The sequence below is a fragment of the Triturus cristatus genome, chromosome 3_2 (assembly GCF_964204655.1).
Source record: "Triturus cristatus chromosome 3_2, aTriCri1.1, whole genome shotgun sequence".
Classification (NCBI taxonomy): Eukaryota; Metazoa; Chordata; class Amphibia; order Caudata; family Salamandridae; genus Triturus; species Triturus cristatus.
Window position 1 is genome coordinate 1,025,239,993 of NC_140584.1, and position 15,756 is coordinate 1,025,255,748.

Sequence of the window (15,756 nt, forward strand, 5' to 3'; positions counted from 1 at the left end):
AAGACAAAGCAAAGTGCAGCTTCAAGTGCTGGGCCACCACCAGACCAGGAGAGCAAAATTACAGATATGGTTGGGGAGAAAGATAGAAAGCTGCGGGCTATGCCATGACACAGTACAAAGTCTTTGGCCTTCTTCAGTAAATATGGACGCCAGCAATGGGAGGACAAGGAAGAAGTGCTGCAGGACCTTTCAAAACCTTCCAGAGGGGTACAAGAAAAGAGCAATGACCATTGACCAAAAGGGGAAAAATATCGAACTCCTGTTCATCATTAGACGCAGCCGACATGGCCAGCATACAACTTACTACTGTGTCAGAGTTGCCCAGGCATATATGGGTCAGAGTCTTTGATTTCAGTCCAAAAGTACAATCAAGTGTAATATATACACAATATAGAAAGGGCCATTTTTTTGGAACATCAGTTGATTAGTCCTAAGAAAGTAATGAAACCGCAAATTCAATTCGGGGAAAACACAAGCAATAACATCCCAGCAAACGTTTGTCACAGAAAAAAGTCCTTTCGATAAAGGGGCAGAGGATAGAACAAAAGAGATTCTGCGTCAGCCAGCACATACCCGCATCCTTCAATCCCAGAACATACTACATCCTTGGGGAGGAGACTGAGGTACTACTCAGAGCTATTGGAAATAATAACACCACACAAATGGGTAATAAACATAATCAAGCATGGTTATTGCATAGAGCAAGAACAAACGCCCCCAACAGAGATTATTAAGAAAGATCATATTCCTCTACTCTTGCAAGAAGTACAAGAAGGTGTGTTCAAAGAGACAGTAGAGGAAGTAAAATTAAAGTAATTAATCCAAGGGCTATACTTGGTGTTCTTCCTCGTACCTAAGATAGACTTAGCAGAAAACGCACACGTTCAAAATGTATACCTCTGTTGGAGCGGGAAGATTCACTGGTGACATTCAATGTGAAAAACTCAATTTCTCTGCTCATCAAAAGCATAGGAATCACCTCAGGTTTGTAATCGAGTGAATATATCACTGATTTAAAATTGCATGCAATTTGCACCAAGAGTATTCATGAAATGTCTTGCTGTGGTGGCTGTACATTGACAGGTTTAAGTGATACATGTGCGCCCATACCTCCACAATTAGTTCCACCTTTTTCCCCACACAGAGACTGGGGAGCAGATCTGAACAGAGTGTACATTTGGATGAAAAGGCATAAGAGGAAGATGTCTAATATAAATTTCAAGCAACTCAAAACCAGTATACTGAGATCTAAAGACATTTAAGAGCCAAATACAGAGCACTGTAATAACTATTCATGGATCCAGTGCTTCCACATTGTTTTACATAAACAAGATGGATGAAATTTGTACACGTTGTCAACTTGTTAAGCAGGTTGTTAGGCCTTTCTTATAAATGGGCGCTAGACCAGATGGTTCTAAAGGGCTTTTTTGGGAGACACTCAACATTGCCATGTTTGCGTTGGAGGAAATAAAAAATGGAAAAATGTTCACCTCTGCATACAGTGCACTTTCATTTCAAATAGAATGTATGGTCTCTGAAATGCTGCAGGATATTTTTTTAAACTTTTCCCGGTACCACCCAGACCTCTAGTAATAAATAAATGCTAAGTGTTACACATGACAATGACTGTCATTGCAGCACAATGAAACCATGAGGGTGTTGTTCGTCACATATATAAATACACACTTTGGCACTAATGCTTTATCCCATATATTTCCTGTTTTGCAGGTACCTTTGGATACACGAGTATATACTGCCTTAGCTTGTCTAAATTTAGTATGCATGCCCATGAAAAGTTCTGAGGACATAATATACATCACCAGGAGAGTACTAAAAAAACAAACCCGTCCTGACTAATGGCCAGGACCTTAAATGGGCAGTAGTGTAGGGCAGAACATGTTGGCGCACGAAGGATCATAGGGCCATAGTATCCTCTGTGCCTCTCTCATAGTTATTTTGTAATCTTTCCCATTCACCCTGCCAATAAAGGGATACTTGGGAGTGGTTGAGGAATTTTTATTTAGTTGTTGCGTCCCCCTGGATGGTAATATACTGAACAAGGTCGAGCCCACCCTGACTATTAGGGGTCAGGGTGAACCCGATGATGAAGCATGCCACAGTTAGAGTGGGTGAGGGTTACTTATAAAAAAGGATTCATTTTGCTTTTCCCCACCTCCTACTGAGATGGTGCCAACCACCCTCTTGAATGTTGTATCTTCTAACAGAGGGATACCTTTGTGTACTGTACAGTTTCTAGGAAGTGTGTATCTCCTTATGCCCGCATCCGGGGGTCAGGAGATGTCTCTGCCCCATTTTGAATATGGAGATTTCCTATTGATTTGTGTGGTCCTGCATGGTTCAGAGTTCTCTCTTTTAAAGCGTAACCACTGGAAATGCTGATCCACTCTAATCACTTTAAGGCATTCTCCCCTGCTGATGATCCACGGGTACTTCTGAAGTTTGACAATCGTTCTGCTGATTCCATCAGTTGACTAGAAACAGTCTGGCAGCTGTCCATGACTGTCAACTGTCTTAAGATAAATTCTGGCACAACATATCCTACATCTCTTGCTAGACAGGTAGGCACTGGCTAGAATAACTAGGCACTCTGCCATAAACCTGAGCGTTCTCTTTGACCATGAGCTGTCTTTTGAGACATACTTGTATGCATTTGTGTGCTATTGCTATAGCGCAACCCTAGCCAAAAGTCAGTGGGTCATTGTAGAGGAGCAAAGGCAAGCATACATGAGTGAGTTATAAGAGAGGTGCCTTGCTTCTGGTAGCAGAATTGTATTGTTACCGGTTTGCAATGTAGTATCTTTTGAAAGGTGCATTTGCAGCTCTTTCCTAAATTGGTCCCGCATTGGCGGTCTTGATCGATACAGGGATAGTGTTCCATATCCTAGGTGCATAGTTTTAAAAGGCCTCCTTCCTTGTTTTTTCCTTTTTTTCACTTCTTAATCTCAAATCTGATGGTATCCTGACTGTGTGTGTGCCGAGAGCCACCAGTTAGTGAGCTTGTCTGCATAGTTAGCAGGGGTGTAGGCTATGTAAATGGTTCAGCTGGTTTTGGAGATGCTGCATGCTGGCAAAGCGAGCCAATGGAGTTCCATCAGGATGGCAACATGTAGGATTCCCTTAACCGAGGAGGCTGGGGGGGGGGGGTGGGGGGGGGCGATGCAGACAGTGTGGAGCCAGTGATGCTGTGGAGCATGGACTTAGCAATATCAAGATGTCACTTTCTGAAAGATAGTTTGTTTCCTAGGCTGTCTTTGTGTTTATCAATGAGTTCCTTGATGGTGAGGTTGGTATCCAGGGTGAATGCAAGTGACTTGTCATTCGATGAAAGCTGTCAAGGTTCATGTCATTAAGCCAAGATTGTACTAGGTTTTGCTTATTATTCTTGGCAAATTATAGGAATTCTGTGTTTGTGGGGTTGAGCTTCAGGTAGGGGCTGGAACCAGACCTTGATGAGGTCCATGCAGTGTTTGAGACGTTGGATGTATGGAGTAGAGGAGACTTTTGAGTAGAGTTGTGTGTCATCAGCATTGTGGTGAACCTTAACGCTGTTATGTGTAAGTAGAGCCCCAAAAGCATCTGTGTAGATGTTGAAGATGACCGGGGACCGTATTAAACCCTGGGGGACTCAGCAGGTGATAAGGATCATTTGAGACCTGAAGGTCCCCATGTGAACAAACTGTTGATCATTGGAAAGGTAGGATGAGAAGCAGTAAAGGACATTGCCGTGAATCCCATTCAAGACTCCAGGGTGTGGAGGAGGGTGGGATTGTCAACTGTGTCAAAGGCAATTGAGAGGAAAAGCATGCTTGGTGGTGTTGATGAAGAATAAGATTTTGGCATTTCACTTCTGAATAGAATGCGGGATAGCAGCGTAAGTTAGGAGGCTGACGCAGTGCTTGATTGTCTTAAAAAAGTTTTGCTTCTGTTGATAGCTTCATGGATGGCGATGGTGCAGTATTTTGCCTTGGCTGATGTGATGAACTGTCTGCGTGCTGCAAGGAGGGACTTAAGTATTATAAGGTCATCAGGAGTTCTATTTTTCTTCCATTTTCTATTCTGTCTGCAAACAGAGCGTTTATTGTCAGCAAGGTCTTTAGCATGCCATGGTGCTGAAGGCTTTGGATTGCACTTCCGTGTTTAGTTGGAGCATGAATATTCACATACTTTCACCCAAAAAATGTGAAGTGCTTCCTGCACCGATGCTTGTGTAAAATGGCTTTTCTCCCTGCGTTGAGTCGTGCCATGGTTGTGCATGTATGCATTCTTGTGCATCTAGATTATAGGGATGCCTTGTATCTTGGGATGACTACCACCCTGATTGGCAAGCTTCAAAGGCTATGCTGTGCATTTTCAGACTGGTTTGTTGCCTCCAAGTTTGATCATGTATCTTTAGCTCTCATTCTCCATGCTGACCATCAGTGAAGCAGCACATTCAGTTCAAGGCTGTTGTCTTTGTACACAGGTTCTTCCACAAGACTGAACCCTAGTTTTGCACCAACCATGTGGTCCATTATATCTTGGCACTGACCTACATCTGCGGCATTTGAGAATTGTGATCATCCCGCACTTTTTAGGTGGGAGCATAGCTTTCTGGGTCTTAGAAACTCTTTCTGATAACCTTCAGTTTCTCAAGGCTTTGAAGGTTTAATGTTTTGCTAAATAGTGTTCTGCAAATGTCAATTCTCAGTATAGGCTCTCTAGCTCTTCCTGAGTTCCAATATAATCCACTGTGACTCACGCTGTAGAAATAAACAAGCAAATATTTTAATTATGATGATAACGGCATGCTGGGGCACTGTGAGCTTACCACTCCGCGTCATAGAAAGTTTGATTGATTTTTCCCAAAGTCAGCGCCCAAAAATAAAGTTTGATTATTTTGAAGACTTATCCTGACTCAAAAACTAAAAAGTGCTCTAATGCACAGCATGTGAAGATTGAAGGGATTCAATCTGAAAAACAATTTTTACAGGTAGGTAACTATTTTCTTGCTCGTTTTTTCCCTCTCTAAAATTTCAAGCCTTACCTCTGCCAGAATGCCCCCCACCCTATTTGCTCATTTTAATCCTTAGGCCCTGAACAGTTCTCCTTAGCTCCTCCTCTAAGACATAGTCAGGACCTCAACAAGTATACAAGAGAGATTCTCTCTTGTTCCACTCTGTTATGAGGGCTTCAATCATTTAGCGCTTCTCCACTCACGTATGCTTGGAATAGATGCTCATGCCTGAACTTTCCACCACCCCTTCTCCCGCTGAGAGCTGTTAACGACCAATTTCCCCATCTCCATTACTGCACTATTCCACACCCTTCAAAAAGAACAGGGTGAATGTCGTTTCCAATTTGACTAAATCATTTTGCACCCTGCTTCAACCTGTGAAAGACATGAATGTAAAGTATAATTGTATTCATCCTCCGTGTCTGGTCTTCGAGACTCTCCTAAACCCTCAAATAGAAGGTAAGAGAAGATCTTTCTCCAGGCACAAACCACTCACTACACATCTACTACTTGTTGGTAAAAAGACATTCATCCTCATTCCTCCACCTGCTGAGGAATTGAAGAGGTGCCCCAGTACTGTCTTTTTTGGTACCTCTTCAGTGCCAGATGAGTGCTCAGTGCTTAAAGTGAATATTCTTGGATTCAGCTGTTCATCCTCCCTTGTATATTGATATGAGGCACACGTAAAACATTGTATCTTCTGTTTTTTTAGTCCTGTTTTGATTCTGTCTTTATCGTAGACACAATGGACTTCTCCAGTATGACTCTCACTCAGATCAAGCGACAGGAAATGGATTCGCAGGTACAGACTCTTCCTAAGTGTCACTTTCTTCATGGGGGATTTCTGCCTCGCTTTCTTTGGGCGATTGAGCCTTACAGTATATGGGGATGTTCTGCGTTGGGATTTTTCTGTTTCCTCTTGTGTGACATTTTTTTCATTCCACATTTATGTAACTTTTTTTGATACTGACTTATGTTCTGGAGCATATGTTCTAGAAACCCTGTCAGACCTCCTCAGTAATGACTGCCTTTAGGACAAACATGAAGACCACAACTTTACCATATACCACAGTGCGACAAGCTTGTCCACACAGACGAATGTCTCATCCTGGCCTAAACACCATCCCACCTTCTGCATTGGCTGTGAGGCCTTTTTCTGGAGCTCTTGGACAGACAGTGGTTATTGGGCGGTATTCTGTGTGGGTAGTGCATTTTACAGTTGGTGTGCCAGGGTCCCCAGCTGAACTGAATAACCAGGTAGAAAAGGCGAGAAGTCAAGGCTTACTCTAGGAGGTGGTGTGAGTTAGAAACTCAGATCCAGCATAACACATTAAATAACACACAATAAAGTAAATTTCCAGCCAGTGCTATCTTTCTACGAAAGAATGGATAATTATTTTTAGTTTGGTGGAAAGAACAGTTAAAAACATGATGCCCTAAGAACTCAGTGATATGTTTCCATACCAGATGTTCTGCATTGCCATATAGCAAATATTACATGGTTTCTGATCAGCAAACAGTTCAGGTTTCCAAGACCAGTTAAGACCACTAACAGTTTGTTCATGTAAGGTGTACTTATCAGTAGGGGGTGCATACCTCTAAAACTACTGGTCATGGTGAAATCTCACTGGTGTCACCACTGACAATATCATCGGCACTTACTAGAATCCACGGCTTCCACTGGGAGCTGAACGTTCGGTTCAGAGACCAACCACAATTATATATGGTATTGTCTCCAGAACTGTAAGGGTTAGGGCTATGATTGAAAGAGTTGCAGAATGAAGACACCAAAAATCCAGCCAGCGAAACTAGACTGCACACTTGTGTGGGAGGGAGTCAAAAGCCCTCCAGGCCCTGGCTGAAGAGGGTTCCCCGGGATATGAGGATTACCAGACTTGATGCAGTATCGCCAGTTTACTTGAACAAAAAGGTGTCTTACCTGGATGTTGCTAGTTATACTTATTACTGTCGGCCACTATAGGGGACCTTGTGACACCTAGGGTCATATTGCAGAAAGTGCCCTGGGGCACGATGGCCGTATGTGCTCGCTTTGTGGGCCCCTGGGGCACTGTTGGTATTACAGAAGGGGCCGCAGACGCTTGTGCGGCCCTTTTGTAATAATATTAGCGCTGGCGCACATGTGGGATGTTTTCTCATTACCATGGGGGCGTGGCCCCATGTGTGAGAAGTTGACCTGATGTATGATGTCACTAGTTCTAGTGTACACCTTATATCAGTCCAAACAACCCTTATGGTGATTGGTTGTAAAGTCAACCTTATAGACCAGCTATTCTAGTGGTAGCATGGACAAGAGCAGTCTTAGGCTAAACTCTGAATGGCATGTGAAGCCAGCTGTGATACCATATATAATCCCTTGAATACCATATGAAAGGACACCACAACAGATATATATATAAAATAAAGTGTATTTATTCTAGTCAAACCCTCAGCACTCTTTATGAGGTTAGAGGTAAGTACAACACAGTCTTATTTAAGCATACATTAAGTCACACAGGTAAGTAATACAGTAAGGCCCTAGGGGCCACGCAAACCATATACTAAGTAAGTGGTATAAGGACCACTGTCACGGAAATAGGATAGGCCTAGGCCTAGGGAATCGCTGGGGCTACACTGCACTAGCAACAGTTAGGAAGTGGGAGGCCCACGGGATTCAGGTGCAGAGTGGAAACACTCACGCGTAATGCGTAAAAGTCGATAGAAATAGTAGTTGTTAGCAATTAACAGTTTAAGGACACTTCTGAAGCAGCTAGAGAGTCGAGACTCGGAAACTAGACCCTAGGATAGTCACTACCCTTGTGAGCACCGAAGTACCCAAGTTACCTAGCCCACGGACTGCGGGTGCATAGGTGTGAACTTGCGTCGGGTTTCGTCGTGGACTTATATGGATGCCTGAAGGAAAGTTGCTGACAGGCAGTCAGTGAAGAGTGTCCGGTGGATCCCAAGGCTGGGATCAAGAAGAGAGGAGACCTGCAAGCAGAAGGGACAGAGTCAAGGTCACTAGCCAGTGACCACGTGGAACCAGGAAGGGACCAGGCGATGTCGTGAAGATTGCAGGTGAAGGTGAAGCTTGTTGCTGCAGCCACGGGGACCAGGAAACGTCGAGGACGACCAGGACCAGGAGGCGAGCTGTCCCACGAAGGCTCTTGCTGTCGGCGGCGTCGAAGTTGAACTAGGACTCACCAAGCCTTGGCAAGCGGAACCCACGAAGAATGGAGGACTTGCTTCTGGTGCAGACCAGGAAGGTCTGGGGTGCTTCTCTTTTGCAAGGAAGCGGGAGCCAGTCTGGAGGAGCCAAACCAGCAGTGAAGATTTCAGGATGCGTCGTCACAGAGGCCACTAGCCAACGGGCAAGCAACCGGACAGACGCGGCAAGCAGGAAAATGCAGAAGGGCCCCACGCAGGACTCGTGGAGTGTGGGGGGCTGATCTTCGGTGCAGATGGAGCTTGGGGTTGGGGCTTCTCAATCCCCGGTGCACAACTTCGAGGGTGCCTCAGAAGCTGCGCTGGAAGATACTAGCCACTTTTCCCAGGTAGCCGGTCCCACGTCTCTCGTCGCCTCCACGGATCTCAGCTCAGGAAACCTATTGGCCAAGCCTCCCTTGCCGGGATCACTCCCAGCAGCAGGAGGTCAGACTCGTGTCTGTGGCAGCAGCATCCATTTTGTGATGCTGAGGCTTTGGTTAGAGTTAAACAGCAAAGTAGGATTTTAACATGTCTCTCCCTCTAGAAGGGAGGAATAATATCCTCATCACCAGAAATGGTATGGGGGTATTATTCCAAAGTGTTAGACACCTTACACGACATGTTTTGATAAAGCCAAACCATAGTTACCATAACCGTTTAAGATTATAAGGCACTTTAAGAGTATATGGTAGGCTATATCATAGAACAGCTATAAGGACATGATTCCGAAAGCTGCAGACAGGCTCAGCTCATGCTAGAGCACCATCTCACATGTTACCAAGCACTCTGCCTCCAGGATTGTCAAGGCCTGCCATAGGAGTGACTGATAGGTACACATGTGTCTATATATAAGGGTAGATATAGGCATACTATATCTAAGCAAGGGGTGATTACACAACCTTGCCCCAGCTGAGTGACCAGCCAGTTGTGTCTGATTGGAAGGCCAGACCAGGGGTGGCATAATACATGCTGCAGCCCCTGGGAGGCCTAGGATACACCTATGCCCTGGGTACCTAGGGTACACTGTACAGGGTCCAATAAGGTGATTCTTACCAATGGGGAATGTACCTAGGGTACATGGAGTCCATTTAAAAAGAGAGCAGACAGCCTGAGACCCTGAATGGCAGGATCTCAGGCCAACTAAGTCGAAAAACCAGCTAGACACTAGGCAAAAAGTTGGGGGTAACCATAGTCAGATATCCACCTTCCTACACCATGCAAATGAGGGAATCGCTTTGACTCGGCGCCTGTACCTTATTGCAGGCGCAGAGGCAAACATGCCCTCAGAAGGTGCAGTAACAGTGCGTCTCCCGTGTACATTCTTCTCGAGGTGTGAAAATGGGTTCATTGGACACCCCAGACATCCCCTGCATATGGGTGTTGTCACTCACTGCACTAGTCTGCTAGGGGATGTCCAATCCTTCTTGAAAGTGCAGGTGGGCTGCCGCCTGCACTGTGAAACACAGGGATAGCTTTCAAACAGCTGCTCTGTATTTCACTTGAATGCTCTGTCCCCAGGGCAACGTGAGTTTCGAGCTGCCCTAAGGGTGGCGCATTCATCACAATGGGGCACATTTTCCCTTTTTGCGCCTGTTTAAAAGTGAATTGTGGAACAACCAGGGAAAATGCGCTCTTTTAGTAATACGATTGGCATGTCTTGATTCACAAGGTGTATTCCACATATTTTCTACAGTCCACTTCTCCTTGTAGAGGTCTTCCCATGATGAGTACAGCATCTCTCTTTTCAGGGAGAACCTCAACTCTCTCTTTATAGAGCAGGTCTTCTCTTTACAGGTCACAAAAGCAATGTGTCCTCCAAAAGTCCAGGTTTGGCCCCCGTCAGAGAGCAAGAACTGCAACCCAGCAGGCAGTCACTTTCCATTGATTCAATGGGAGCATTTCCCAGCTTGAGGGCCAAGGTAGGGTCCCTGAGCCAACCACAGTGCTTCTTTTTTTGAAAGACTCAATTTCTCTATTCAGGAGAAAGCACATTTCTCCTGTAAGTCATGTTTCAGTTTCTGGATCAGCGAGTCACATAGCAGATCAATTTGTACTGATGAAGGTTATTTGGTCTGAAGCTGAATAGGTCCCGGGCATGTCTCTGTTACTAAACGACGTCAGCATGAAAAGGATGACAAGCAAAGCTCACTGGGAGTGTGTAGCAGAGGCCTATCATAACAGGTACCAACAAACACTATAGGCAAGGCAGGCTAAGGCATCTGCTGGACGAAGAACCATTCATCCAATGCAGCAGCAAGATTACGCTTTGAGGAGGTTGAGACAAAAAATTTACAGGCACCAGAACACAAGTGTGTGGTGCAATATCTGCTGTAGCTAAAGTTCTTACACTCAACAGAAAAGAGGCTCCCCGTCCAGCAAACGGCCTTCTGCACAGGCGCAGTGCCTAGCAGATACAAGCTCATTTCATGGAAGACACAGAAGGCCTTTACTAGGGGAAGAGGTAGAGATAGAACCAGAAGGGTATTCCACCCTAAGCAAGCAATCCCTCTTCTACCTACCGCTTGACCACAAAAGCTAGGTCCATGATACCAGAGTCTAAGGACCTCAGAAGCAGGGCTACTGGGTACTCAGCACAATGCTACTACACCCAATTCAACAAGTTTACAATTCATTAACCACCACAATTGAAGGAATGAAAGCAAAAAGAATTTAAGCTTCAGTGGAGTAAGAGCTGAGAGAAAGAGGTTAGGGGATGTGTTGTATTTACTTTAAAGAAAGAAGGGACTCTAACCATTCCCAGATCTGAGGTTCCAATGTGGTGGCACCGATCATCGGCAGGAATGATATTTAATACCCACTGTGTTCCTCCGCGATACACCTTCGAAGACTGCTTTGAAATGTAGAAGCTATTTGTGTGGCTAAGCAAGGGTAAAGGGTGAGCTGGTTTGCCCCAAACTGATTGCCAAAGTGGGAGTTCTACACACTGCTTGGAGACGTTACCGAGGAGGGACAGTATTTGGAGTAAATTCTGCTCAGTTGAATGGGCTCAGTCAAAAGATAAGAACAAGAGTCTTTTTTGGCAGGTGCGGGTGTTGGAGCTGGAAAATGAACTTCAGAAGGAGCGTCAAAAGCTGGGAGGTCTTCGGAAACAGCATTATGAACTCGCTGGAGTTTCTGAAGGCTGGGGTAACGGTGAGTGTTCTGGAAAAAATACTAGACACTTGTTTAGTGGATTCAGTATTACTCCACATTTGGGGAAAGGGGGAAGAAAGTGTTCTTTAGGCAAATGAGTTTGTGTGTGTGTGTGTGACATGCATCCACAGCCTGCTCCCCCCCAGGATGCAAAGAATTATTTACTCACTATAAAAAGGTACTGTCTGGGGCAGTGGATACACAGGACAGGAATTGTCAAACTGTCCATCTCCATATATTATTGATCCTCTCCTGCGCATCCCCTCATTTTAGTCTTAGGAGACTGGCTTCCCTTGTGTCCCACATTAGTGATGTGAACACAATTTTGGGGGCAATTTGTGTATTTTAGCTCGTCACATTTATGGTTCAGTCCAGTATTTCTCTAGATAGGATTGTGGGTTTTATCATGCAGCGTAAATGGGAATTTCTCTGGTACTGCTGCAAACGTAACCAATTCTGTTGTATGGCATGTCATTGTATTTCACTTTAGGCTGTAGAGAGTGGTCTATTGACCGTTGTTTTGTTTTTGTAAGTTTGGTGAATGTCTTCAATTACCTGAATATCTGAATAGAAAATGCAGTACACATGTCTGATTGCTCTGCTAATTGATGAGAGGGGTAGTGAGAGGAGCAAAAAGATTGCACAGTTGTTTTCGTGGTGTAATCTGGCCCTCCTTCACATTTTGGGGTAATTGCCATAGTGGCTGGCTAGACAAAAAAAAATAGGCTTCACGAAAGAGTGCACTCACTAACGAGTGAAGATTTTTTTAAAACTATAATTATGTACCAAATTGTGGAGGTGTGATGTGCAAGAACCTTTACAAAGACATGTTTGCCTCCTCCTTCCTTGCAGATGCGGACTAGTTTTGTCGCGAGCCCGAGGTTAAAAACAGTGCTGCTGCTCTGGTTGGAGGATGCCTGTCTTTTGCTGCTCTTTCTGAAGGAAAACAGTGTCCTGGTGCAACTTCTGACTTCAAGCACATGTACTCCACATTCACAAGGAACCTCCCCAGAGCACAATCAGGAAATGTGGATGTTCATAGTGTGCACACCACCGACCACAGAGGAGGCAGCATCTACTCACTGGCTGTCCGCTTACCTACACTTCACTGCGAGGCCAGCAACTTTTTATATTACAGAAAATGAAAAAGGAAACTCTTCAAACCGGCCCCACTCCTTTACTTTGAGGATAGGTATGCTTGGTTTTAAAGCCTTTGTTTACCTTTTTGCACAAGTGTCTACTTAGTATTTGGTGGTGGTACTGACAAGTGTGCCCTTTAGGGAGAAAAAGTGCCCAGCAACATGTCAGAGACCACAAATGCAGCAACTGGGATATCCTAGCAAATGTGGATAAAGCGCTTTACAAGGACAGGCTCGCCAGAAGAATAGTAAACAGAAAGAATCTGGTGCACCTTAACCCAGACAAATAAGTCCTCAAACTATCCCAAAAATAATTAACAAACTATGGTGAGTGGCTGTCCCCAGATGAGAGAGGAGACGGATCACTGGGCCCAGGCAGCTGTTCTCTGCAGTATCAGAAGTGATCGTAGAACATCTTGTCTTCACAATTTATTTTATTTTTTGGCATCATCCAAGCATCATCCATACATGCCATATATTTAAGATTTTCTTAAACAAAGCAGAGATGTACAGTCTTTCACTAGGGTCCAGCATGAAGAGATGTGTTGAGTGGATGGTGTTCCAAATTCCTTCCAAGTGTGAACATGCAAAGCTCTCTCCTTTAAGTGCTTTATAGTGTTTAGAATATGGGAGTGATGATATTACAATTTAGAAGCATGTTGATGACATCACATCTATTACTAAACGCAGAAATGGGCATTAATGTTATAGAACCGGAGCTGGTGACAGGGGCTCCACTCTAAAAAGGGGTAGCGGTGATATTGTCACCAGGTGTACCCGTTGTAGTTCACATTACTACATTTCAGGAATGACATTAGTAATGGATGGTTGTCTCTAGCATTGTTTACGCTATGGATCTTTTGTCTGGTAATCTTGTAGATCACTCCCTGAAAAGATTGGCTTGTGATTTTAGCACTGGGCATCTAATAGAGGAATTGCGGAATTTGATTACTTCAAAACTACCGAATTAGCCTCAAGATCTCAACCTTTTCATATGTCTGAAGGTGTAAAGTGTAGGGTCTCTGATGGCAATTTCCTGACTGCAGGCGTTTGGTTATTGAGCACTCAGATGTGATGTCAGCGTTGGTTGCTGTGAAGCTCATTCTTTTTGTCCATTTCGGTTGTTTACATGTTGTTTGTGTTTAATTTTGTGGAGATGAGATCTTCGGTGTGGGCCAGTGGGACCTCGACTTTGGTGGCGAGTGAAATCTGGGACATGGCTATAGTCACCACATTTTCAGCACAGTGCAAGGAGGTTTCCTTGTTTGCAGTGATACTTGCATTGTGTCTTTGAATGAATGTAGGCATTTCATGCTTGTGGGTTTCTCCAACCCAAACTAACATTCACACACTAGTCCTTCTCTGTGTCCTTAACTGACCAGTTACACTGTGCTACATAACTCAACCCCTGTCAGAGCAATAAGGCTTACCTGTGATTCAATAGCATTTAAGATCGTCTCATACTCAGTGTCGCAATGTCCTCACTGCTTCATTGTGCAACGACACAAAGATAGGCCTCCGCCGGGACCGCGCTTCTGCTGGTTCAACATGCGCATTAACAATTCACCCCGTGTAAGCTCTTGCAAACATGAGGCCACAAACCCTGTGTCTTCCTGTTGCACATCCCTGCTTTTGTCATCTCATAAAGTGCGTAGATGGGACCACAAGCAAACACTGCAACCAGGTACTGGGTTTGTATAGAGACCATGGTTGGTAGGTCTTCTCCACCCAACCAATAAATGCAGGTTCACACAGAGCAGATAGTAAGCAATACCAAAAGTTTCGGTTCCCTGTTCTTCGCCTTCCCCCCTCACAATTGTTATGTTTTCAACATGCTGCCTTATTGAGTAATATCAGGTGCTGAGGGGAGTGAAATTGGAAATGTTGAAATTACAGGACACCAAGCAAAAGACCTCTCCAGCCAAAGTAAATGAGCGCAGGGAGAGATAGCCTGAGACAACCGTACTGTCACGTCTTCCTGAAATTGTATCCAGTTTTACAAATCAGCACTTTTTTCACTGTGAATCCTTCCTCAGCGATTGAAGAGACCACGCGTCGCCGGTGTGTAGACCATATAACAGCTGGTGATGAGCGCATTCTGACTTATACCGATGAGGGTTTCGCAAGCTACGGCGCGAGCTCAGGAGTTTACAATAGGGATAGATAGTAGAGTTCTTCAACACAATAGCTCTCCAGTAGTGTTGAAGACATTCGAGGGAGAAAGGAAGAAGAGGGATCTCAGGTGCTTTGAGGAAACTACTGTTCTGTTTATGTGTTTAATAGGTTTAACTCCTTTTGAAAGCCTTGAAAAGAGCACTCAATTAATTTTGTCTCCCAAGTTTGGTGTTCACAGTTCTATTTAGCTTTTGCAAGGCATCATCCTTCTTTTTCAGTAAACAAGGCAGTCCACTGGATTAAAATTTCTTACTGGAGAAGCAAATTACCTATTTTTAGAGTTTATTTTAGCTTAATTTTAAAACAGAAGAGTAAAGGGAGATGAAAATAGACACCTGGCCTTAAAACCATAGAAAAAAGATAGAAAATGTAAAAGAGGGTTGTAAATGCCTCATTCTAATGAAATTGTAAATGGCATTTTCCCGACATTTTAAGGATTGTCACTGCCTTTGGGTTTTTAACAAACATGTTATTACATGTCCTTGACTTATGAAATGAATGTCAGCCTCTTCCCGTTTGCTCATTGCTGTCATCTCCAAACAAAAATGGCCATTAATTGTAGGGAAGCTGTTTCTTTACCCCTTTGTACAATATGTTTAACGTGTATTTTCAGTTTTTAAATAAATATTTCAACACTTACTCTTGTTGAATTTTATTTGTATGTGTGTGTGTCGTTGGCCATTTAGTAAGGTAGACATTACAAGCTATTTCACCTGAAGAGCAGACCTAATCACATTAAAAAGCCTGTTTGCGGTAAAGCGAAGATTCGGAAACACAACAGCACGTTTCTGGTCACAAGTGTGGTGGAAACAAATATTTTAATATGAATGGAAAAGTTTTATAGCACAATTACTTAAAACCATTTGCAATATATCTTACATCAGTAAAAGAAAAGGAGAGCACTGTTGCTTAAAATCCTTTACAGTATATCTTACATCTATAAAAGATCCACATGAATAAAATTCTGACCGATTGCAGTTGTGAGGAAAATACTGTTTGTATTAAAAACCGTCATATAAGCATCGTTGTGACAGAGTTCCATGTATCGTTTGAAACTATGCTTTAGACGAA

The 15,756-nt window shown here is 43.9% G+C and overlaps 1 protein-coding gene across 1 annotated transcript in view; it reads left to right on the plus strand.

Moving 5' to 3' along the window:
* The window catches only part of HIP1 (huntingtin interacting protein 1), a 352,795-nt gene extending 337,471 nt beyond the window's left edge, over window positions 1-15,324 (plus strand). Inside the window, exons 29-31 of the mRNA XM_085649657.1 lie at window positions 5,755-5,816; window positions 11,263-11,371; window positions 12,224-15,324. Coding sequence (XP_085505783.1) covers window positions 5,755-5,816; window positions 11,263-11,371; window positions 12,224-12,234 — 182 coding nt within the window. The 3' untranslated portion in view covers window positions 12,235-15,324. The remainder of the gene's footprint in view (window positions 1-5,754; window positions 5,817-11,262; window positions 11,372-12,223) is intronic.
* Window positions 15,325-15,756: the final 432 nt, after the last annotated feature.